Here is a 22,449-nt window from a genome sequence, read left to right as displayed (position 1 = left end):
GGCCGCGAGCACGGGGATGGCTCGGCTGGTAAACTGTATTCAGGCTACCTCGGTCAAGTTCCCAGAAACTTTGTAACGAGACTTCCCCCGTCCACAGGAATTGATGCGTGAGTAGCACCGGGGGAGCAGCTACTGCTGATGAAAAGCATGAAAACGAGCCAACGCTGCACCGGAGCAACCAAGTATATTCCGAACTAGCGGGGTGAAATCTCGGCAGTGCCACTCATCCTTACATTCTCCTGTATTCGGAGGAAAGTGAACGCCACACCACCTGAGGAGCGGTAGCCACAGGACGGGTTTTTCCTCCGTGAGCAGGTGGACTTCACTAGCTCAGGTGAACGATGGTCTCACTCCGAGCTGCACAAGCAGTGTACTGCAGCCCACTGCCAGGTCTATTCCTTTGACCATGGAGCTGCGAAGCAGCAAGTGGTGGGAAGCACGCCGTTCACATTTCCCCTTCCGACACAGCAAGATACACTGCCCAAGTGTAAGTACACTCCTTAGTCTGAAAGGTCTCGTGTGCCAAGCGGGCGGGGTCGCAAGCAGTACAGTACAGTTCTTCTTGATCGCCTGTTAACCGGGGAGTTTAACGCCAAAAATGAGGAACTGTGTCCGGGGTTCGATTCTTCTGCTGTTGGCAACCGCCATCCAAGGAAGTACTGCCGAGGCGCCGCCAGCGGCTCCAGGAGGCCCTGCCCCCCCGGCGACTGCAGCCGCCGCAAACCGAGCAAGTAAACCAGCTACGACACTACACGTTGGGGCAAATCATATGATACTTCCTCAGTCAATCCAAGCAATCCCCTTAAAAACGCAGCAGGTATGAGAGCGGAACGTTAGCGGCATCCCAGCCACAACGCTTCGTGTCGGCAGCTGAACGCCTCGACTCTTTGACAAAAGGTACGCGTTTGCAGTAGATATCTGAATCCCGGAATGTGCACGGACAACACGGGCAGGCCTTGCTGACGCCATGAAGGCAAACCCATTTTTCCAGCTGACCGGTCTCTCTATGCAAATTCGTGAACTCGCGCTCACAAATCCGGGTTAGTCGGGCGCACGCAGTCGCATTTCTTTCATTTGCTGTACACAGTTCCGCTTTTGCAGATGAGATGAAGGCAGCGGGCGTCTACGTGGTGAATGCACCAAAGCCTTCGACTGAGACCGAGTACGGAAGTCGCCTAGTTCCTACTGATATGATTGTAGTGCTCGCGTCGTAGGAAAATGGCAAAACTCTTTGCTGAGGAGGGAGTGCAAGACATTATGCAGGGCGTCGACAGCCCAGCTGGTACGGCCTTTTCGACTCTGCGCCCTTCCTTCAAGTGGAAAAAAAACCCTACTTCAGTCAAAATGCAAAGAAAAGAAGAGGAGGTTAGTCGGGGTAAATTTCCCAGCTGTCCGCACGCTAAGAGGAACCATACGCAGGAAGCAAAAGCGGAGTACGAAAAAATCATGGATCCCCAAAACCAAGCGGATCTTCAGAAAGCCCTGCCACCCCAGGTGCGGAAGCAGAACTGCAGCTCCTACCCTTACCTACGCCTCATACTGACTGCAGGAGCGGATGAGATATGACCAGCAACGAATAGCACAGATCAAGAATCAGATCTCAGTCTACAAGCAGAATGTCGAGAGAGCGAAAAAGGCGATCCGGTAAACAAAAGGGAGTCGGCCTTATGCCACAAAGAAGCAAGCATGTCCAATGTCACTCCTCAGGAAGTCCGCTCGGGACCGCGAACAGTAGAGGCGCAGTACCACTGAACGGCAGCTTTCAGTCGCCCTCGTGATGTGGAAGCCGGACAGCTTGCTGAACGTCCCCCCAGTGGACCCCGGAAGCACTTCCCGTGCCTCCGTCCCTGCGGCATTATCCACAGTGTCCATTCGCGTCTGTTGCCATGCGGGTGACTCGCAGAGTCCTCAGTCTGTTGATAGCAAACCCAACCTGCGGGAACAAATTGCTCACATAGCTACAGGACTGCTTTGGGCGAATTGCGGGAGACACAGAGCCACCTCCGACAGCCATTTTCAACTTGTTACACTGCACAACAGGAGAGCGAGTTCTGCGATTCTGCTGAACGGCCGTCAAAAGATACCATGTAGGATATCGTGCAAAAGCGCCACTCCTGGTGCACCTTTCCTCACTGCCAACAATCACCCCATGAAGCCGCGTAAAGTTTCGCGTGTTGCTGCTCCCGCTACTGTTGTTCCAAAGAACCGGCGGCCTGACAAGTTGCATCGGCGGCTGAATGCACACTCAAGAGGACACTCACCTCCAGCATTCGCGGCAGAGAAAGATCGCCCTACACAGAGAAAGGAGGATACAGAAAATGGAAAATCACCACACTGCGGACTCTCCAATGCACGCGGAATTCGCGTAACCGCTAGCGACACTTACAAAAGGCGCGTGGGGTGATGACAGACCATCCAGCATGTTTTGGGAGTTGTTACCTGTAAAAGAAATCGGACTCCAGACAGCCACTCGAGTGCGGACTGCGTTTCTTGGAAAACACTACCGAGAGTCTACTTCTGGCGCCGACTACCATCATATCACCGTTCTTATCAATACCGATGTTCCGATCTTCGGAGAGCATCTCCCACATGGAATGGAGAATACTTTTGAGACACCTGTAAGCAAAGACAGCGCCACTGGACGCGAAGGTCGTGGACGCATCTGGGTGTGGAATGACTCGCTGTTTTCGAATTGAGACCCACCTGCGACCGTCTACGAGTACACCATCAAGGTTTTCCCCCAGGTGCTGCAAGCACCGAGCAATTGCTCTCGTCTGGGATGCCTCCGCAATCTGCTCTACACAGGTCAGATCAATCTCCGTCGATCCATAGTTTATTGCACGCGTCGCCGAGGCCTTGACTTTCCCTTGGGGGCGAAGGCATCCTAATGAAAAAAAGATTGGTTCTCAACGCTAGCATGTGACAGTGAAACGGCTCTCAGGGCAGTAGCTGTAAGCCATTCTTAGTTTCGTACAGAGCCACAGCGAAAATGAAGCTGACGAAGCGCCAAGATCACAGTTTACCTTGTGCGATGGCGCGGTGCCGAAGATCGCCGAAAAGCTCCATGACTGTGTCGCTTGGCGTCTACGGGACAACTCACGAAGTACAAAGCAGAGTGCTGACTGGAACACGTAGTCGAGGCAATCTGCAGTTGACCGCAACGGTGTACGACTCTACTGATGCAGCGGAAGCAGCCGGGCTGACAGATACGTCTTCAGAAACTAGCGAGGCTCCACTTGGAACCGGGTGCCCCGCTACGCACCATAAACATCGGCAGTTCGGTCCCTCGCTCCCTCTTCATGGCCTGCACGATCTCCTTTGCTTTTTCTGTTACGCAGTAGGCTTGGTAATTATCCATCATTATGACGTTGTCAGCGACTTCAAAGAAGTCACCGCTTCCTCCGACAACCATTACCGTCGAGACATTGTACTGATTCAGGAGTGGCTTGACCTTGAAGATGAAAGGAGTGATCGGTTCTTTGTCGGGGGCTGAGACCGCATGCAAACAAAATATCGGAGTCACTCTCTCAGACACGCGCTCCAGATCCCGCACCGGGCGCTGCTGACTTGAAAACGAAAGTGGAAACTACCTCCGCATCGAAGGACTCCGCCGAAAATCGAAATCACCAAGGCAACAACATATCTTCTGTTCGGTATCCGAGAACACCGAAGCCTCGCCTACAGCGCCACACGTTGAGCAGCGGGACAGCTAGACACTTCGCCTACCGACAAGCGCCTGCATGCGCGAATCCCGGATCATGAAATTGGTGGCGCACGTGTCCTCATCGACGAGTAATGTGGTTGCTCCCAACTCCAGCGCCTCCATTATATTCGCGGCTTGTGAAGTACTGCCAGAGGCATCCGCCGAAGAGAACTGTGTTGTTGGCTTGCCAAATGGCAGATTATTTATGAAGGGACTTATGGCTGCAAGGCAGCAAAAGGAACACAGAGGTTGCCGCCGACAGACCGAACAGATCACAAGACCAGCTGGCCCGGTAGCCGGACTGGGAAAACGTTACCCTTATCTGCCAACCTTTCGTTCGTCGACAAAACGCCCCCCCCCACCTCCGTCACCTCGAAGTCCCTGGCTAGTACAGCCTCTTCATCGAGGCGAAGACACTTCGTCTTTTCTCCGGTCCAGTGGGAGAGACACGCCGGAGGCTAATATCAGAAGCCGGTAGGCTGAAGCTGCACCTCCAATAGAAATCATCTTCAAAGACGCACCCGGACACCGACAGACGGCGTCAGGGGATTCGAACTTGAATCAGCAACCCGAAGCAAACGCTCGATACCAAAACAGTGCTCAACTCTCACCGACAGAAGTAACGACGCGTCCGTCTTCTGCTCGGATCTGCCAAGCATACACAAGACATTCGATGTTCACCTGAGAAAGATCGGACCCGCGACTACGTAGTTCTCCTCCCGAACCCAACCGCTCTGACTCCACAGTTCGCGCAAACACGCCCTTCCGCGATAAGAGGCGCCAAATCGTCCCCCCGGAAGACGGCGAAGACCTAATATACATCACTAGATGCGCTGCTCCAGTAACTGCCGAACACGGAAGCTACGGCAACCCTACAGCGCTCTTTCAGTCCTCTTGTACGTCCTTCCAAAAGAACAGCCGTCAGCGTACTCTGCTCCCTGAGATACACAGGTTATCAGCCCAAAGCGCGCGTGTTTGGATAGTCTGCCGCTGAGAACGATGCTGCTGTGCACACCTTGACTGCCGAAGGATCGGTGACAACAAATTCTCTTCCGTCTCCTGGCACCTTGTTGTAGATCCCCCACTGCAAAGCCTCGAGGAGCGTCGACTTGCCGTGGAACCCGCCACCAACTATCAATGTAATTCCTTGGGGCACGCCCATGCCCCTTACTGCGAACAAAGGACCTCGAATCAAGAACCCCGGATATCGCCTCGGGAAACGCGAACCTGAAACGCTGCCCTGCCTGGTACAACCATGCGATGCTACCAATGCAACGGCTAGCGAAGAGCTTAGCAGTTACTTGACTGAGGCCTGGCCGTTCTAGCTCCGAACAGCGCAGGTCCAGAATGCGACGCCTTCTCCTACCGGCACCGCTCGCACCACTCTGATACGCGGGAGTGCAACTACAGTGGCAATGAAGACCAAACAAACACAGGCGTTGTGAATCAAAAGACGGCGAGAGAGACCGCTTTCGCGCCGTCACTCTCTCTGGCAGTCCGGATAAACACCGATCTCCTCTATCCCACAGACAGTCCCGTTCCCCGATCGTCAGGCAGCGAACACTACCGACAGAGAACCCCGCACTACGGTCACGCCGAGTATGCGTGTTACGCCCCCTGGAGGGATGCGGCAAAAACCGAGACAGATTAGTGTTACTCGCACTGTAAGCCACGACCGTCAGCTCACCTGCAGGCGGAGATGCCCCCGGACAACACAGGCGAAATGGGGAAGCTGACACTCTCCAGCCGTATGTTTCTACACGTGCAATCGTTCTGTAGCATACAGCAGAGTTACTATGGTCGCCACGAACCCTGCACAATACGATTTGCTAACAAACGGCCACCAGCCAACTAGTCGTGGGGTACGCGGCAAAAGCGGGATCGGGGTCTCTATGTAAAGGCTTGACGCCTTGACTCCGTCACACGCGCGTAACAAAGTCCATTTGGTCTGCATTGCTCTCACCCAGGCCTCGGTTCGGGAGCCGGACTTCTACTTCCATAGAGGGTGGAGACTGGAACAGGACCAGATTGTCATCCTAGAAGAGAACACACAAAAAAAGCTTTTTCGTCCCTGGGCCGCCGTGGTCGAGAGTTCGGTATCTCCGCGGTCAACTCTACCCGCACCAGCGTCCAGTTCTTTCTGAAGAAGCAGACTCCTCCGCTACAGGGTCTTCTGGGTCAGCGCGGACCTTTCGGCGTCATATCTGTCTCACTGAAAATCGGCTGACCGACAGCGCGGATTCCCTCACTAATGAAGAGACGTACACTCGTGGCTCCACACTAGTGTATCGGGCGAGCGGAAGTCACGAGAGTTACAGCGCTCCCACGGAGCCAGTCATGCTCTATCGCCGAATTAGAGAGCCCTCCTCCTTGAATCCCTCCGCCCATTGCGGACTGAGATAGTGGAGTCCCTCTCACCGAGATTTACATAGACAACTGCTTCCTGGAGCAGACAAAGGCAAGCAACGCTTACCTGCTGGGTGGTGAGAGGCCGGTCATCCACCCCTGACCGCCGCGGCAAACAGGCACCGTTGATCACAAAGGCAGCAAGTTTCCGGCCTACCAGCATGCCTCTTAGGTCTTCAGCAATTGATAACAGCACAGCGACCAAATGACAGAATGACGGCCTCCTTCCAGAAGCGAAAACGCAATCTTCGCGGCCACTGGTTGTATGAGCTTACAACACGGAATCAGTGCTCATGTTTATGTTTATGAAAACAGTGTTCTAAAGCGGAGCGCCCGGCAGACGAAAACAGAAAGCGCTAGTACGGCAACGGCCAAGCACAATAGTCGGCAGTAGCCGAATAGGATGCTCTCACCAGCGCACCCACGGTATGAGATGTAAAGGAGTGGCGTAAAAATACGTGACGGCAAGACATGGGGTCAGGTTTGCGCACACACGAAGGGATGGATTAGTACACATTCCGAGGCTCCTCCGCATTCCCCAGCCACGGGCAGCCGAGAGCCGCAACAGATGCAGTGTACTTCTCAACTACAGGGTCGCACAATCGAGAGAACGTGCTTTCACTGGCCAACACCACAGCGGTTTCACTCGAGCACGAGTCACTGAGGAAGATACAGACCAAAGAACGTACGCCACGGAGGCTAACGGGGATGCAAAACGAGTCTCTCCCCTACTTTGTTGCTTGTATGTGCGGCCTGCAGGTCATTCTGCGACTTCTGCGGTCGCACGTCACCGAATGACCCATACTCAACACTCGATCGTACACGCATATTTTGATCCTGCACATATGCCTCAGCGCGCATACGCTCCGTACTCGCGCACGTGTATCATGAGACGCAGGCATAGCATTCCTGCGCACTCTTCGGACAGTCTTTGCAGATTTAATTTGGATAGGCTGCTTACGGCGCTGGACGGCACGTCCTTAAAATCCACTCCTGGCCCCGTTGCTCACTGCCCTAGTCTGATGTGACCTGCGGGTTGGTCTGTCGGACGATTTTGCGCCAGCAACCGCTCACGTTAGGAAATTGGGTACGCTTCTTGGGCAAATAGCTCTAAACCCATATCTACGCGGATGCTGAACGGCAAAGCACACTCCAGAAAGAGTCTTACACTCTTGGTCCTCGACACTCAGGACATGCCTCTCGACCTCAGCTTTGTCGAGGTTTCTGTAGTACATGGCTGCGCGCGCAACTTGTGGAAGCCGGTCGCAGAGAAGCTGAGCCGCGCGACGGCCTTCAATTGACCTCCCGCGAGCCTATTCACAAAAAGAAGAGCCACGGCTAGACTGTCTTTTGCAACCGTTCTGTGATTCCCACTCACCGTTCACCGGGATGAAGGATATAGTAATATCCTCACTCCAGAGTGATCCAGTCACGTGTAGTAGGGAGAGAAAGGCGCACCGAAAACGACTCTTTCTGGCACTCTCTACCGCGGTATCTAGCCTCCGCCTTGCAGTCGGGGAGGTTAACTGCACCGCCTTCACAGCTTCGCTCCGTTCGCTACAGAGGCAACCAAACGTGATGCCAAGCTACATTCCAGCCGAACCGGACATCTCTGCTCGCGACCAACCAAAGCGCTAGTCCGTTTTCACAACGCCGAGCAAGGGACAACGCGCTGGCAAAGTTTGGTTCTTTAAAGGACGGGCCAGACTGTGATGCGAAGCTTAACAACCAGGAAAGCAGTGACATCACTCACCGGAAGTGAGATACTCAACCTCGCCTCCACCGTGTCGCCGGTTACTACCATGGAAGTTCTTAAAAGGACGTGCTGGCTCGGCTCGTCAATGCGAATGTCGCCACCCTGTACAATACAAGCGAAAAACCGATCTGCTGTCTCAGGTACATCTGCTCTCGAAGTCGGGAAGAAATATCCGCACATGATCTTTGCATGAATTCACGAGTGTGGCGTCGCTCTGGCAAGGCGACGATCTTCGGGGTGCTGAATGTACCCGCGACTGAGATACTGCAGTAGACGGGTTAGCCTTTTCCAACAGGTGCCTTCTGCTGCTCTACGTATAAGGTAGCAAGTTCGGAAAGATAGCAACAGCGGGCAGGCCGCTTTCGCGCTCGGGACCTGGGCAAAAATATCAGCTCCGACCGTCCGTCAAAACCAGCTACGGACGTACACGCGAGAGGAACACCACACAGTCGGACAACTGTGTCGCAGGGATGAGAACGGCAGACACATCGTGCGGTCTACGATGGCGACGCCGACAGTGTCTCCGACAAGCCAGAAGCGAACTAGCAGCAGCAGCAGGAATTTCTCCAACACAGGGCTAACCGCACTTGGATTCGCCGACACACCGTGTCACTTCGGTCCTGCGGCGCGACCCCTGGGCAAGGGAGGCGGCTACGCCTATCACTCTGCTTCCCAGTGCCGCCAGCGGGCAGGAACGCGCGCTTCTCCATCCAGGCTACACTGAGAGAGGCCGCACCACGGTCGCCTTTGAGGTGCGCCGACAAAGAATATTGGTGTTGGCGGCGTATCCCTCTTCATCACTTGCACGTCCTGCACCGGCACGTACCTTGCTACCATGCCAGCCGCCATCGTGAACGGCCTCGTCAATTCCGTCTCCACGGATGGCACGATGAAACGCTCGCGTCATGAAGTCAGAAAGAGCAATGTTCCTGATCTCGTTCTCGAACAGGTGCTGAGGAAATCTGTGGGCAGAAGATGGCAACGTAACCTCGCCGTATCTGCGCTAAGGCCGAGGTGCAACTCGACTAGCGACGAAAGACACCTGAAAGACAGAAAGCCCAGAAACGTCCCTTCGGGCGGGAAACGAGCCAATGGGTGACACGGGGGAAATATACCAAATCAAAGTCAGCAAGCATTCGAAAACGTCAGGATAATTAGAAAGAGGCTTGCTGACTCCGGCAGTCAACCTGGAAGGAGGATATCACAGCGAACAAGCAAAATTCTCGGCGAGCACCTCCAGACAATCGCAGTCGGACCCTCGTCATGCGCACGAGGCAAAACTGCATCGAGAGGACGTCCTGTTTATCTGTTACCAGATACTAGTAGACTACGCACGAGGACCAGCAAGAAAAAAGTAGTTACTCCAACAAGACCTACAGTTTTACGGAGAAATCATACGACTGCACAATATTCGTTGCAGGGGCCGCATTTCTTCCGGCCAGTGGCGTGCTCACTGCGCAGATCGCTGTGAAAGTCGCAGGCGGAATTTGCTCGGCGGAGCAAAGGGATCTGACTGCACTCTGGAGGCAACAGAAAAAAGAATGTCAGCCGGGCGAGAACGTCTACGAACGACGTATGGGCGGATGACAAGTGCTCTACCTACGGGAAAACACGCCTGGCAGACTGCTGCTGCCTCACTACTGGTAAGTTCAAACGAGCCTCTTGCCCCGCGCCTCTTCGCTACACTTTATCTCGACAAGAGAGCAATTCCCTAAACCGTCTGTGCCGAAGAACACACCGCCAGCGGTGTGTTCTTGGAAATTCTTGATTTCCCCGGCACTCTTGTGGTAGCCGAGAACGTGGAAGTGGAAGTAACTGAGGTGCCCGGCAGACAGCTCACATGGGTACAGAAGTACGTCCGTGATTACTGTAGTCCCGAAGTGGCTATCAACCTGAAAGGTTAACATCCGCGTCTGCTGGCCGAGATCCCCTCAACACACAAAGGACAGGTGACTGAAATATTTGACTGTCGTAAATGTGGAACTGGCTCTAGGCCCCCGCGCAGTTGATCGATAGAAGCTCTGGAGAGTCTGTCAGCAGAACCAAGGACGCAAAGAACGACCCCAGCACCACGAACAAACTGAGATACTGCCTCCACGCTCCCACGTCACGCTGAAGAGCAGCGCGGATTCGTAGCAGCTCCGCCTGGGCCTATCCCGTCGTACGCAGGCCGGACACTGAACGTCTACGTCTAGGGCTCCCACAGCCTGCACAGCCGCTTTGCGAAAGCAGATCTTCAGCGCAGTGTACGTGTAGAAAAAACCATAAAAAATACCAAGAGATTTACACAGGGGCGTGTAGAGCGAGTGCCGCATAGTTACTCGACTCTTCACAGACACTCTTCTGGAGACACGTAGCTGGAGCCCAACGCGGAACAGGACGACAGATCTCCGCACAAACCAGTCAACACAGTTGCGTAAAGCGTGGCCGGCAACACCCCTGCCAGGACATGCGAGCACTGCGGGAGAGACGTATTTTTTGTGCAGTGGCGTGGGACGGCACACAGCGGTGCGAAGTCCTCCACGCTGTCCTGTGTCTCCATAGTCTACACGAAAGCGCTGCCTGCTACACCTGTCGCAACCGTGACCAAATCGGCACCAGACCAGCAACTGGAGAAGCAGAAGCAATAGTGTACGTCGTTTCTCTCGCTTCCTCTACAAGCGAACGGCTTCTGTCGTGGCCTAAGCCCGAAGACTTCCCTTCGACTCGCTCATCCTGTGCTGGGTAGCTGATACTAAGAGCAATCCTACATGCGTCTGGACTCATCTAAACACCTGCATCCACAAATCAGTTCATCCCATAGGGGAATAGCTTTTGCACGCAGCAAGCCTTCAGACCTAATCTTCTGGACCCCTGCTCTGTATGGATATTTCGGAACGACCTTTGTGCTCCGATACGTAAGGCTTTACCACGTAAGAAAAAAGTTGGTGGCGTCCGGCCTTACTTGTCGAGAAATAGTTCGAACTCGTCGAGTTGCCATTGCCCTAGCAGGTCCTTGTATGCCGGGTAAGGCCTCCCTGCACGAGTAAAAAAAAGACAAGAACCGACCCTCTCCCGCCGACGTCTCTGGTGTATTCCCTGTTATACCGTTTCACCGACACCGTACGAAGATGAAAGGTCTCACTGCGGTGAAGAGAGAATAACCTCACTCACAGCCGGCATAAACCAGACTAGTGTGAAGTACTACTGAAAAACAGTGTTTCTGGGAACTTAGAGACGTGAAAACAAGATAAGCCAGAATGGCGTCCAGGAAGACCTGTACTTGTCTTTCTTCACTCTGCTTTATTCGCACCCGCGTTTGCCTCTGTACTAAGCATGCCAAGGTCTCTCTCGGCGTGATTTGCTGCTCCTTATCTCTGTGTGCCATTTCTTCTCCCGTTCCGACATATTTCCTTATTCCGCCTTCAGTATCACCATTCGCGAGTCACGCGTTTGGCGTGCAAGGCTATCAGGTGAGGCTCCTTTCCATCTGGATTCGAGCAATCGCCAGAAAAGACTCCGTCACAGCCGTTCTACGTCATTGCCCTGAACTTGCTTCTTCTAGAACGGACTGCAAACAGAAGCTTCAAAAGACCTTGTCGTACTTCTTGAAGGTAACATCAGTCCCCAAGAGCCCCTGTGACGGTGAATGTGCGGCTCTTCAAAACAAAACTTTCATTTAGACACGAGCTAAAATTTTACACAGCGTCCGGTATGACGCCACTCCAGCGGAGACTCCATTTTACTTTAGCACGTTGAGATGCCTGGGTACACGAAATTTCGTCACGCCGCCCGAAAAGCAGGAAACAAATACTTTCCCATCATAAGTGGCTGTCTTGTTCACCCGTGCCCGCAGTCAGTCTTGCTTTATGCGGCCCTTGACTTCAGGTCGCGCGGCTGACCTGCAAGTTGAGAAAAAACAGTCACTGCTGCCCTGAGCCTCACAAACGTCAACCTCCTCTGGCTGCTGAGTTGCGCCACTACCGCCCCGCCTCCGAAACAGTCACCCGCTTCTGCTCTTGTTTTCCTTCCGTACCTTCGAGTTTGTGAAGCTCTCCTCTCAGACCCCCGCTCACCGCCAGAGGCCTTGTAAACGACGTAGACGGCGCAAAACCCGGGCCCTCCTGTAAAGTAACAACACATGCGTCCTGTCACCTTTTCGCACACACCTTCTACTTTTTTTCAGGCCGCCGCGGAGATCGAATTTGGTTTCGAGTCAGAAAAAAACACCATCGGAATTGAGGTATGTGCACAGAAAACCATACGAGCTCCAGCGGAGCTGGTCACGGAACGTGTACACAGGAGCAGAAACAGACAGGGTGGGCAACACACGGGTCGGGAAAAAAAGCACGGTTCCACTGGAAGTGTGTATGTGCTTAGGACGCGTCCCTAACGCTGCTGTGAGGAACAGAAACTCAAAGAACGCCCGAAGTTGTATCCACTTCCGCTCCACAAAGAGAAGAAATTGGGTTCCATCCCACTACACGCCGCTTTAATTCTGATAGTGAATGCCGAAAAGCGTATCTCCTCGTCCCTCTGTATTTAACCATCGGCGTCGCGATTTTGAAAAGTGGAATACATATAAATATCTCGGTCTTAGCTGCCTGTACACATAGATTTGCTAAGCCGCGGTCTTCAGTTACCACCCCGTGGTGCTGGCGAAAGCCTCCACGGACGCTGGACCTTCGCTTGTTGGCTCCGCCACCTGCAAGTCGCACCGAAGAAGTGAAAAAGAAGGGCACCGGGGTGATGACCAAGCCAGGCGCGGCACAGTGGAGCCTTTGGCAGTTTCCCTTCGAGCAGCTGACAAGAGGAACTGAACAGACTTCGCAGTCCGTGAGGGTCATCGGGACTAACACTTCCACGCATCTTTGAAGAAACAGTTGCTATACCGTCAGATTTCTGTTCTATGGATACGGTGGAGAGACAGGCGATCCAGCCTTTGATGCGGAAACGGCGCGAAACCCAAGGAACCGACAAACAGTGAAACTCACGTGAATAACTGGCAAGCAACTATGTGCACTGGAAATTGATGCTCCAATCCGCTACACCAAACACGCGTTATCTCACTACAGACTCATCGAGCAAGCGTGTGCCGCGAAGCAATCAGATTGCGTGCAGCTTCCACTTGGGGAGACGCAAGATCTGCGCCAGCCTCAGCACCACCTGTACGCATGGTACGAGTTGCGCTTTCCATCATCACTCCAGGAGACGCCACACGCCCCTAAGCAGGCAGCGAAGGCTCATCCATCAATGCTAAACGCTCACGTCGCTGCCGTCTGAAATCCCAAAAGAAAAGTGCTGGAGCGGGGAGCACCGCAACACGACGAACAAGAGCATGGAAGACAATTGTATCGGAGACGAACAACACCATATACCGGGAAGCAGCGGGAGTAACACTTGCGAGCACGCTTACCGTACAACGCCTTGTAGTACGCGCCACGGCCAGTCTGTATGAAACAGAGTCCGAGACAGTACGCAGAGCCATACATGTCACGTAAGAAAGCCGGGAGGTGACCCGTTCTACGCTGGGTGCGAAGAAAAGCCAATCCGGAAGAGCATTCAGCCTGAGTGGCAGAGGGCACGCGCGGCCAAATAGGCGTGCGTGAACTTTTCGTTTGTTCCTACCTCTCCTACCGAACGATAGCGGCCTGGCCCTGTCGCCGCTGGCCCGTCGGTTCTTTTCTTTGAAACAGAACTCCTGAGTAGCCAAGTAGGGCTCGACAACGCTCACTCCAGTTACTCGTCGGTCGAGTCCAAGCGTTCTGAGGCTGGTGACGTACGGTATGGCACGCTAAGAGACTACGCGGCTCACGCTAGATTCGCATACGAAAGAAAGGAGCCCGGAACGGCCTCTTCTCGAAGGAGCGAAGTAGCCTGGTACAGCTACATGTGGGGGCCAGAGAAGAAACAGAACCGTGTATGCGTTGCAGAGACAGTTGTTGTCATGGTGACGTACCAGCTGACTTGCATCGTCCTCCTGGTGCAGGAAACGGATGCCAGCACATTCAGTCCTCCACACAATCCGAGCGTCACGGCTAAAGGATAGGCTAGCGCAGGGAGAAGCCTGGAGGAGAGAGCTACACCTCGGATGAACATCCGTGTATCGCTCGTTATCACTGTATTCTATTGCACTGCTTGTAGCCCCATGGCTTCCCGTAGGTGTCAACATCCATATACATTGCACACTGACTTACCATGTTGGCTTAAAGTTCGTCCGCAAGACTGTCACTTCAATGCGCGGTGAATCTGTTTCGACGAGCGAGTATATTTGGACGTTCCGATGTAGAGCCTGCTTTGAACAACCGAATGCATTCCACGCCCAGGCGGGTCGCACCGGTCCGGTGTGATGACAGAGAACCCGGAGAGGCAATCTGAGCAAACGGTGACAATCCCTCCGGAAACGGCTGCAGCCTCCGACTAAGTTGAAGAAATAGACCGCAGTGCGTTGTCGGCTCCACTATCCGGCGTGTTGTTCATTTCTGTAGCCCTCTCGAAAACGGTCTCGGCTGCCTGGTGCTCGTGGACTCGGGAAATAGTGGAAGGGGCTTCCCCAATTGCGGACAAGACGCGGCAAGAAGAGCGCACGCAAGCCTTGTCTCGAGCACGCCTGCAAGGAGGGAAGAAAAGAATGGACGGCGGCGCTGCTGTCCCGCTAAGGAAATTTGCTTCCGCAAAGAGCGTTGAACCCGAGGTTTTGTTTCATGATCACCCCTCTCCACTGAGAGAAGACCTGGGAGAGTTTACGAAAGAGCAAAAAGAGAGGACCTGCAGAAGGCGTAAATTCGCGCCGCCAGGCTATCACAGAGGACTGTCATTCTTCTCGATTCACCCGTCTCGATCCCCAGCGGAAGACCACTGCCCAGCGCGTTCGCCTCCGAGGCGAGAAATGCGTCCCAGGCCCTGTAACTGGGAAAGTGGTTTCAAGCCCGAACCGAACTTCAACCAGCGCCTTCTCCAACAACCTTTTTTGTGTCTTTTCTCTCCGCGCCCATTTCCGGAGTGCGGCAGATTGTGTGAGGCGCGTTTCTGTGCGGCGGCTTGCGGCGTGGCGGCTGACCTTACTTCTTCGGTCCGTACGCGCCACATCACCTGCGTTTTTTCTCCTTTGTGACACTTGTGTATCTGGAACCATGTCCTCGTTGCCTAGGGTGACAAATTGTGGCGTAGAGCGCGACTGTCTTTCTCCCCACTTTGAGTCGGTTTGCCTTTTGCCACGTGTGGAGACCCCGCCTGCTCGCTACCATCTTGGCTGAAATTGTTTCTTTAGTTTGCGTTGTTTTATTCTGGTCCCTGCTGCTGGCTCGGTCCGGCTGCGTGCGAGAAATTTTGGCTGCAGTGGACTCGTTTCCGTCTTGGTCGACTGGTGTCGCCCGCGCAAGGCCGCGTAGTGTCGCTGGTTTGAAACGACCGAGTTGTCTCTTCCGGACTAACTGGAGTCAGTCTTCCACCCCTTTGAGGTAGCAAGTATGTATGCACCTTTGGCTCTTTCTCTGCTTTTTTTTTTGCTGGATAAACTTCACAACCGCGCGGCTACGCTGAACTCACCTGCGGTCGGGGGAGCTATGGAGTCGTCGTCCTAGACAAGAAGTGAGTACGCAGCTCGGCGCGTACTCACTCGTGAAACAGGCGGTGTATGAAAGACGTCGTAGCCGTGTCCCGTTGGCATTCTGCCTGCTGTGGTCTTCTCACGTGATTCCGGGGGAGCCTTTTGCTCCGTGGTCGTGCGGCGGCCCCGAGTTGCAGGGAGTGGCCGGTTAACCGTGTGTGCCCCCTGTAGTTCCCGTTTGTCGAATCATATTGTTCTCCCTTATGGCGAAAGCTGCTGTGGCAGGAATGCCGGGGGGCATCTGCCCTTACTCACAAGATCTCCTGTACCTGCCAATCAAGGACACTAACACTCACGTGATTCTCCCGGCAGCGCCTCCCCCTGAATTCAGCACGGCTCAGGAACTCAAAGGCGTCTCCCGACAGAACGGAAATGACTGCCCCTCCGTATTCGTTGACGAAACAGAGTGTCGGTTGGTAGGAGAAATGCTCAAGAGAGAAGTATGTGTTCTGCGCCACTGGCTAGACTGTGCACTCCACTACCACGCGTACAACAACGTTTCGTCGTTCCTCTCAATACTTCAGGATGCAGACTACTGTGCGAACACCATTCTTTACTCAAACAGCGACATTTCCAATCAGCCTCTGGCCGAGCTTCCGCCGGTGCCTCTTCCTCTCCCCACCCCTGCGGCCGGTCAGCGACTCGCTTCGGTCTCCCGCAAGAATGGTGGCCGGCAAGGTTTCAACTCTTCTTTTTCTGCAGGAGAAGAATGTCATATTGCTTTTCGTGGGAATTTGTGTCCTGAGGAGGAAGACGGGAGCTACCGTTTGGGTGACGTGGCGGATCAACCCGGAGGGTGGGAGGGCGACTGGCGGGTGTTGGTTGATGCGGCCATGGCAGCACACCACACACATGCGGCGCTGCGGGCGCGCGACAGAACGAGTCGGAACGAGGAGCTTTTGAAAAGCGAAGAGTGGAGTCAGAAGGCAGAGGCTGCTGCGGGGCTGCCTGAGGCATCTGCGAGGAAGAAAGGCGGTGGACTTGATGTCCGGCTTCTGATGCGCAAAGATCCCCTTCTTTTGTCACTGAACTCTGCGGCCTTTCTCCGCCTGGCAAGGGCTCTGCTTTTGTTGCAAGCCGAGCACCCCCCCCGGGACCAGGCACATTCTAACGCCTTCAGGGCGGGGGGGGGAAAGCCGGCGTGGGGCTGCCTCTTGGAGATATGGATTTGGGCCGGAGTGAGGGGAGCGAAGCGATAGGGACAGAACAAGGCGTTATCGTTCAACGCTTAGGGCAACATGGCACGCAACGTCAGATGACTGCGCAGCGAGAGCAGGTTGCTGCACTTCAGTCTGCCAGGGAAGTCAAGGCTGCCGAGGAACTGTTTCGACTCACCGCTGTACATACACCACAACAAGCTACCCCACTGCTCGGATTAGCAAGCTGCGCCGTCTACGAGCGCAGGTGGGAAGATGCCTTGTTGTGCTACTGCCGGTTAATCGCATACTCTCCCCCTCCGCAGGAAGTTCCACTTTCCACTGCTGAGCATCCCGCTGTAGCTGCTCTGCTTTCCTTCTTTCCGCTCTCCTGCGGATCTGCATCTTTCTCCGCTGCATCTGAAGCAGACTCGCAGGTAGGAACACGCCAGTTCCTCTCCTCACCCGTCCCGTGTCCTCGCAAATACGCTGCGGAACTCCGATACGCTGCTGGCATGTGCCTCTTACGCCTGTCTAGACACGACTCTGCTAGTCACGCTTTCAGACGGGCTCTCGCCATTGATCCTACGCACGCAGGTGCCATGTGCGCCTCTGCTGTTCTTCTTGTTCTTCCTTCGCCTGCTTCGCCTTCCTCGTTTTCCCCTGATTCCTCGACACTGCAGAATCTGCAGCAACAGCTGCTTGCGACCGCTCATAGGCACTCACCTACCGATTCCTCGGTGCTTTTGCACCTAGCTGCTCGCGCGTTAATCGCGGGGGACAAGCGACAGGCAGAGGGGCTTCTGCGGGTCACTCAGCCCTGTCCTTTTGCCGGCAGGATGTTAGCTGAACAGAGGTATTTGCGAGGGTGGTTACTTCAGGAGCTCGGACGGATCCGACAAGCGACGGTGGAACTGCAACTGGCGTACCACCTGCGCCCGAACCATCCGGCCACTATCTTCAGGCTAGCCCAATGTTTAGTGCTTTCGGGCGGATTACTCCGCATACGGGAGGCGCAGAGCTTGCTTGGAAACCTGCTCCGCTTTCTTCCTCGCAACGCGGAGGCGAGACGCTTGCTGGGGTGTGCTTTTTTGGCGGAAGCTGAGCAGAAGCGACCCTGGAAAGATGAAGAGGCTGTTGACAGGGGAAAAGCGGGGGAGAAGAAGAGCCCTTCCCGAAGTCAACTCAGCAGCGGAACGCCAATGGTGGGTAGCTGTTTGCAAATCTACAGAAAAGCACTTGAGCAGCTAGGGAAGGCGGCGGAGGTTGACGAGGAAGACTTGAGCACGTGGCTTATGCTTGCGAGATGCTACGAGGCCCTGCTGATCACCGGGCAGCAGCCGAAGTTTCAGATTCCTTGTCTTATTGCGTACGAGAGAATCGTATATCTGGCTCTGAAGAATGAGAAAACGCGGGAACAGCAGAGGGAAGCAGAGTGGAAGAGGGGCAGCGCCCCCGAAGGTATGCAGAAAATAGGGGGAAGCGGAGGGCTCGTTGTGCCTGACCAGGCGGAAAAAGAACACCTGGAGAAATTTTTAAACGGGCAGACTGTGTTGCCTCGGGGTCGCGTTCCTCTTCAGCTCCTCAATAACATGGCTGTGCTGTATTACGTTCAGCAGTCTTACAAGCGTGCAAGGTGTCTTCTGGCCCACGTGCTAGGACAACTGACAGCCGAGACGGGAAGCTCGGGCCGACGGTGTTCTTCTCCTCCGTCTTGCAGTGGTGCAGGCGGTCTGGATGAAGGCGACGTCGGCCCCGAGTTGTCTGTTGTACAGTCGGAGAGGAACGGTGACGGTGTCTCCTTGTCTTGTATGCCTTCTCTCGCTGCCCCTTCAGCCGTAGCAGCTGCGTTCGCGACAGCGTCGCACTGTGCTCTAAGGGAACTAGTGTCTTTCAATCTTTCTCTAGTGCTGACAGCTATGGGGGCCTATAGCTCCGCCAACACTTACCTCAAAGAACTTTGTTCTTCCTCTGCCTCGCAGTTTTCTCATTCTAATCCTCTGCACTCGTCCCTCTCACTGCCGTCGGCCTGGCTTTTACGGGCACGTCTAGCAGCGGAGCGAGGAGACGTGCTCTCAGCTAAGCGACTGTGCGAAGCCGCGAAGGCGACGTTCTCTTCTCTGTCTTCCTCGTCTTCTCATCCGCAGCAGCGAGCCAAGAACAGCGGACTTTCTTCGCCCGAGGCTGCGTTGACATTGGCGGAGATCTTTGCTCGGTGTGGCAAGATTGAAGCGGCGTTGACGTCAGCAATGCGTGTGGTGGGGCTGAAGAGCAAAGGAGGGGAGAGAGATGCGTTCACTCTGACGTTTCTCGGAGCGCTTCAGAGACTCAAGGCTAGGAGACTCCTCCAGCAGCAGAGCATCGACAAGTAACGAATTCTCGTAGTCGCAGGCTGCGGACACAGCTGGAGGAATGCCCGCCTATCAGTTTTCGAGTGATGCTAATGCGTACCGTAGTGAGAAAAAAGCATTCATTTGCAAGACTCAGCTATGAAACCGAGGGGGGTCTGCCAAGAGGCGAGCACAACCCTGCAGGGCAGTTTCGCAGACGACGTGCAGAGTTTTACACACGCGATGTTGTTGCGTCGTGGTTGCGCGGTCAGATGACATGCCTCATGGTGTGCGTAGTATACGAGGTGACCCAGTTTTCGAGTTGTTCGCGTGTCTGCGGTGTAGTCACTTGGAGGGTAGGGTGGTGTGTACTTTCGCATGCGACACGGGTGCGCACACGCTTATTCTTTTGGGTACATGGGAACACGATGCGGGAGTGTTGGGACGACCGGCAGAAGCTAGAGTCGGAGCGCCAGCTTTGTCGTGGAGCGGAAGCGTTATCGTTCTGGGTGTGTTTCAGGGCGTACGCTGCTCTGGCGGAGTCTCGTTACTTCTTTGCCCTGGCTCTCCAGTCCTCAGTTACTAACTGCCATGCTGCAAACGGCCTCGCCGTGCTACTCGCAGAGGAGAATCTAACGGTGAGCAGGAGCCGAAGACAGCATTCGTTTGCGCAAGGTGCCCGGGGGAAAGGGGGGGGGTTAAGTAGTTGACCTTGTGGGGGGGACAGCCCGTGTTTTCTCTCAATACGCCGTCAGCGGGGGCCATGGTCCTTAGACCAAGGTGGCTCGGAGCGTGGATCTGCCTCCTTTGCCAACTTGGTCGTGTCGTGGATAGCTCGGACGGAGGGCTGAACCGGCACGTTCAAGCCCCGTACTCCGGCTCTCTTTCCTTTCCAGCTTACGTAAGGGCTGTTAGTCCGGACGACTGGCGCCCCGTACGGTGGTACGTGGCGTGGACCGTGTACCATTGTCCGCCCCCTCTTTTTTGGGACACGCACAGAGACGGTCGGTAGGGTAACTTGTTTGTTCTTCGTGCGGTGTCCGCTGAAGTTTCGTGGTCTGCTCTGTCCTAAGGACGTGCCGGCCTCGTCGGTTTCCACAGTCCGTGTATGTATGTGGGCGCGTTCAAAGTGAGAGGTCAGGCGCACTTCAGTAGCTGATCAAGGCGTTGAACGCAGACGCGCCTGCTGCAGGACGGCGGCTAAAGAAGTCGGTCCAGTGTAGCTGTGGTGCACACTGGTTGACAGGTGCTCGTGGTGACAGACTTCCTCGCGTTTAGGACAGGTTAACGGTTGCCAGTGACAGCTACAGCTACCTTCTGTTATTTCTTACGGCCGAGCTTTGCGGCAGCACATGACCAAATACAACGGCCTCATATGGTTTGATTCAAGAAATGCTACGTGTTTCCTTGGTTCGAGGCTACTGCGAGAACGCAGAAGGCGCGAGAGAAACGAGCGCGTGCCTATCTCGGATGTGCGTTCTAGAGTGAGCTCTTTGTGCCTCGACGTCTTCACGCAGAAAGCGTCTCTAAGCATGCTACGCGCTCTCCTTGAGTGCTGCGGCTGGGCCAGCAACGAGATCAAGCATGCGGTGCATACCAATTGTGGTCTCCTCCTCGCTGCCCTCGCTCTTACTGAACGCGCAGACATCAGGCTCAGTGAAGACCTTTCGAAGGCTGACCAGCAGAAGCTTCACCGGGTAACGAGTTTTGTCGATTTTACGAGAACCTCATGACGTCAGCAATATGGTGGTTACGTCAGCTGGTGGTTGGAGTCGGCTTACCCCTGCTTGAGCGAAAGAACTAGAATATTGCCGTGGCCTGTCGCGTGGTAGGGGCATTTCTAGCGTGTCCGTTTTCAAACAAAGGCACCGGGAGGAGAGTGGCTTCTGTTCAGTACGAAAACACGGCCCGTACGCGCCTACCTGAGTGACGAAACCTTCTCTTACACCGGTGTCTTCTGTGTGCCTTGCTGGTAGTGGGCCTCGTTCTGAGCGCACTGTCTCTCTGCAGCTGGCGTCTGTGTCGTGTGCAAGTTCTTCTAGTCCTCGTGAATCTATTGGTGGCGGCTTGGTTTTCTTACCAGGTCAAAATAGTTCATTCTGGACACAAACTCGCTTCTTCTTCTCGCTGGTTCGTTGTCCTTAAGGAGAGGTCCTCACTTACATCCGTCTTTATATGGATTTGTGGTGTCAGGCTTTTCGGCACTTGATGATGGCGCTTGAGGCAGCGCCAATGCAGAAGGACCTCTACCTCCTCATGGGACGAATCCTGTTTGACTGCTTAGTGAGGAAAACTTACACTCCACGCGCAGGATGTCTGCTCCTTCGTACACGTGTGGTATTTCCGTATCTCACGCCGTCATGAGTGGTTCGTGAACTTCGACGGTGCATGGTCCCCCGGGTCGCAGATACCAGAAATGTGACTATGTCTGTCTTTCAGATTGATATTGCGTTGCAGGTTGTGCTTGAGTGGTGCTGGCGGCTCGGTAAGGCCGAACCCGGTCATTCAGTGACTACTTGCGGTCCCACATCTCATGAGGATTCGTTTTCTTGCGAACTTTCACGAGAGCGTATTCACCTTCATGCGTGCTTCTATATCAGTGTACGCCGCGGACCGGGGACAGCGGGAGGTTGTTCACGTGAGTGTGCCCTCCCCTGCATGGATAGGTCGAACTGCTGATTTTTTTACCAGTGCAGAAGTTGTGTACCATAGCGGAAAGGTCTGGAGGGCTTCGCCCTCGTGTGCGCGCGGACAGACAAAGACGCGCAGTCGGTGCCGTCACTGGCTTCCGTCTCTGTTGGTGCAGAGGGACGTTCAGACACGACGTTGCACTGACTCGTTTAGGTTTGTATGTCGTGTTCGGTGACGCCGCATGTGAGATCGCGATCACATTGGAGGCACCCAGTTCACCAGTCTCGCTGTCACATGAGTCTGCATCGTGTGGCTGACGAAGTGAGGAAGCGGAGAGAAGGACGGAGTTTGCTGAGCACACTTCCGAAGATTGTGGGACGTCCACTTTGGCATGTCTTTCTTATGGTTGGACAGTTTCCGAGGAGAGACGTGAGGCAGTCATGTCGCCGACCAGCAGGGTGCGCGGGCGGTGTCCCACCGGTCCGGTCTGGCAAAGCCATCAAAGACACATTTCATGTGAACGCAGGTGTACGCGGCTAATGCAACCTGGCTAGCGTAACAAAAAAAGTTTTAGAAGCTGTACACGAATTCTGGCTTTTCGCAGATGGCTTCTTCGACTATTGCCTGCAGCAGTGACCAAAGACATTGCTTCTTGTCTCCGTTCAGAAATTTGACGCCGCCGTGCTCCTACTGCAAGCCGCACTTCAGCGGTGGCCGCACGACTTACGCATCTCCTATAATCTGGTACGCCTTCCATGAGCCCTTACTCCACGGTTTCGGGTCGAGGGTAGCTACGGAGGGCATCCAGAGCCTGAGCATTCAACGGTCTATGAAGGGAAGGGAATTCGGTTGTCACACTCTCTGCGGCGTGTGGACATAGTAGATGTAGATTGCTCGCC

The 22,449-nt window shown here is 54.6% G+C and overlaps 3 protein-coding genes across 3 annotated transcripts in view; 2 read left to right on the top strand and 1 right to left on the bottom strand.

Moving 5' to 3' along the window:
- Positions 1–103: 103 nt before the first annotated feature.
- CSUI_009088 (uncharacterized protein) lies at positions 104–1,648 on the top strand (the record flags this gene model as incomplete). Its single annotated transcript, XM_068069207.1, has 4 exons — positions 104–107; positions 557–731; positions 1,088–1,494; positions 1,550–1,648. Exons 3-4 carry the CDS (start codon positions 1,219–1,221, stop codon positions 1,646–1,648), a joined length of 375 nt encoding a protein of 124 aa, XP_067918818.1. The 5' UTR covers positions 104–107; positions 557–731; positions 1,088–1,218.
- Positions 1,392–14,853, bottom strand: CSUI_009087 (atpase). Its single transcript, XM_068069206.1, has 21 exons — positions 14,042–14,853; positions 13,261–13,294; positions 12,488–12,549; positions 11,881–11,968; positions 10,810–10,882; positions 9,320–9,385; positions 8,692–8,827; positions 7,863–7,967; positions 7,278–7,422; positions 6,177–6,283; positions 5,667–5,739; positions 4,719–4,873; positions 4,315–4,351; positions 3,727–3,924; positions 3,263–3,489; positions 3,024–3,084; positions 2,704–2,884; positions 2,558–2,616; positions 2,387–2,439; positions 2,262–2,291; positions 1,392–1,933 (listed from the first exon to the last, which is right to left on the bottom strand). The coding sequence occupies exons 1-21, from the start codon at positions 14,042–14,044 to the stop codon at positions 1,856–1,858; spliced, it is 1,971 nt and encodes a 656-aa protein (XP_067918817.1). The 5' UTR covers positions 14,045–14,853; the 3' UTR covers positions 1,392–1,855.
- CSUI_009086 (tetratricopeptide repeat-containing protein) overlaps positions 14,192–22,449 on the top strand; it is a 12,123-nt gene continuing 3,865 nt past the window's right edge. Inside the window, exons 1-5 of the mRNA XM_068069205.1 lie at positions 14,192–18,957; positions 19,440–19,557; positions 20,437–20,616; positions 21,113–21,202; positions 22,217–22,294. Coding sequence (XP_067918816.1) covers positions 16,616–18,957; positions 19,440–19,557; positions 20,437–20,616; positions 21,113–21,202; positions 22,217–22,294 — 2,808 coding nt within the window. The 5' untranslated portion in view covers positions 14,192–16,615. The remainder of the gene's footprint in view (positions 18,958–19,439; positions 19,558–20,436; positions 20,617–21,112; positions 21,203–22,216; positions 22,295–22,449) is intronic.

This window comes from Cystoisospora suis (assembly GCF_002600585.1).
Source record: "Cystoisospora suis strain Wien I chromosome Unknown contig_5289, whole genome shotgun sequence".
Lineage (NCBI taxonomy): Eukaryota > Apicomplexa > Conoidasida > Eucoccidiorida > Sarcocystidae > Cystoisospora > Cystoisospora suis.
Note: the sequence above shows the minus strand (reverse complement) of the source record. Positions and strands in the feature narration are given on the sequence as shown.

What these genes read in the sequence shown, in the direction of transcription:
- CSUI_009087 (XM_068069206.1), bottom strand. An exon ending in GAGTGTCGAGGACCAAGAGT is followed by an intron (nt 6,284 to 7,277) that starts GTAAGACTCTTT and finishes CAATTGCTGAAG; the next exon opens with ACCTAAGAGGCATGCTGGTA. An exon ending in CCGAACTGCCGATGTTTATG is followed by an intron (nt 3,085 to 3,262) that starts GTGCGTAGCGGG and finishes GTTGTCCCGTAG; the next exon opens with ACGCCAAGCGACACAGTCAT.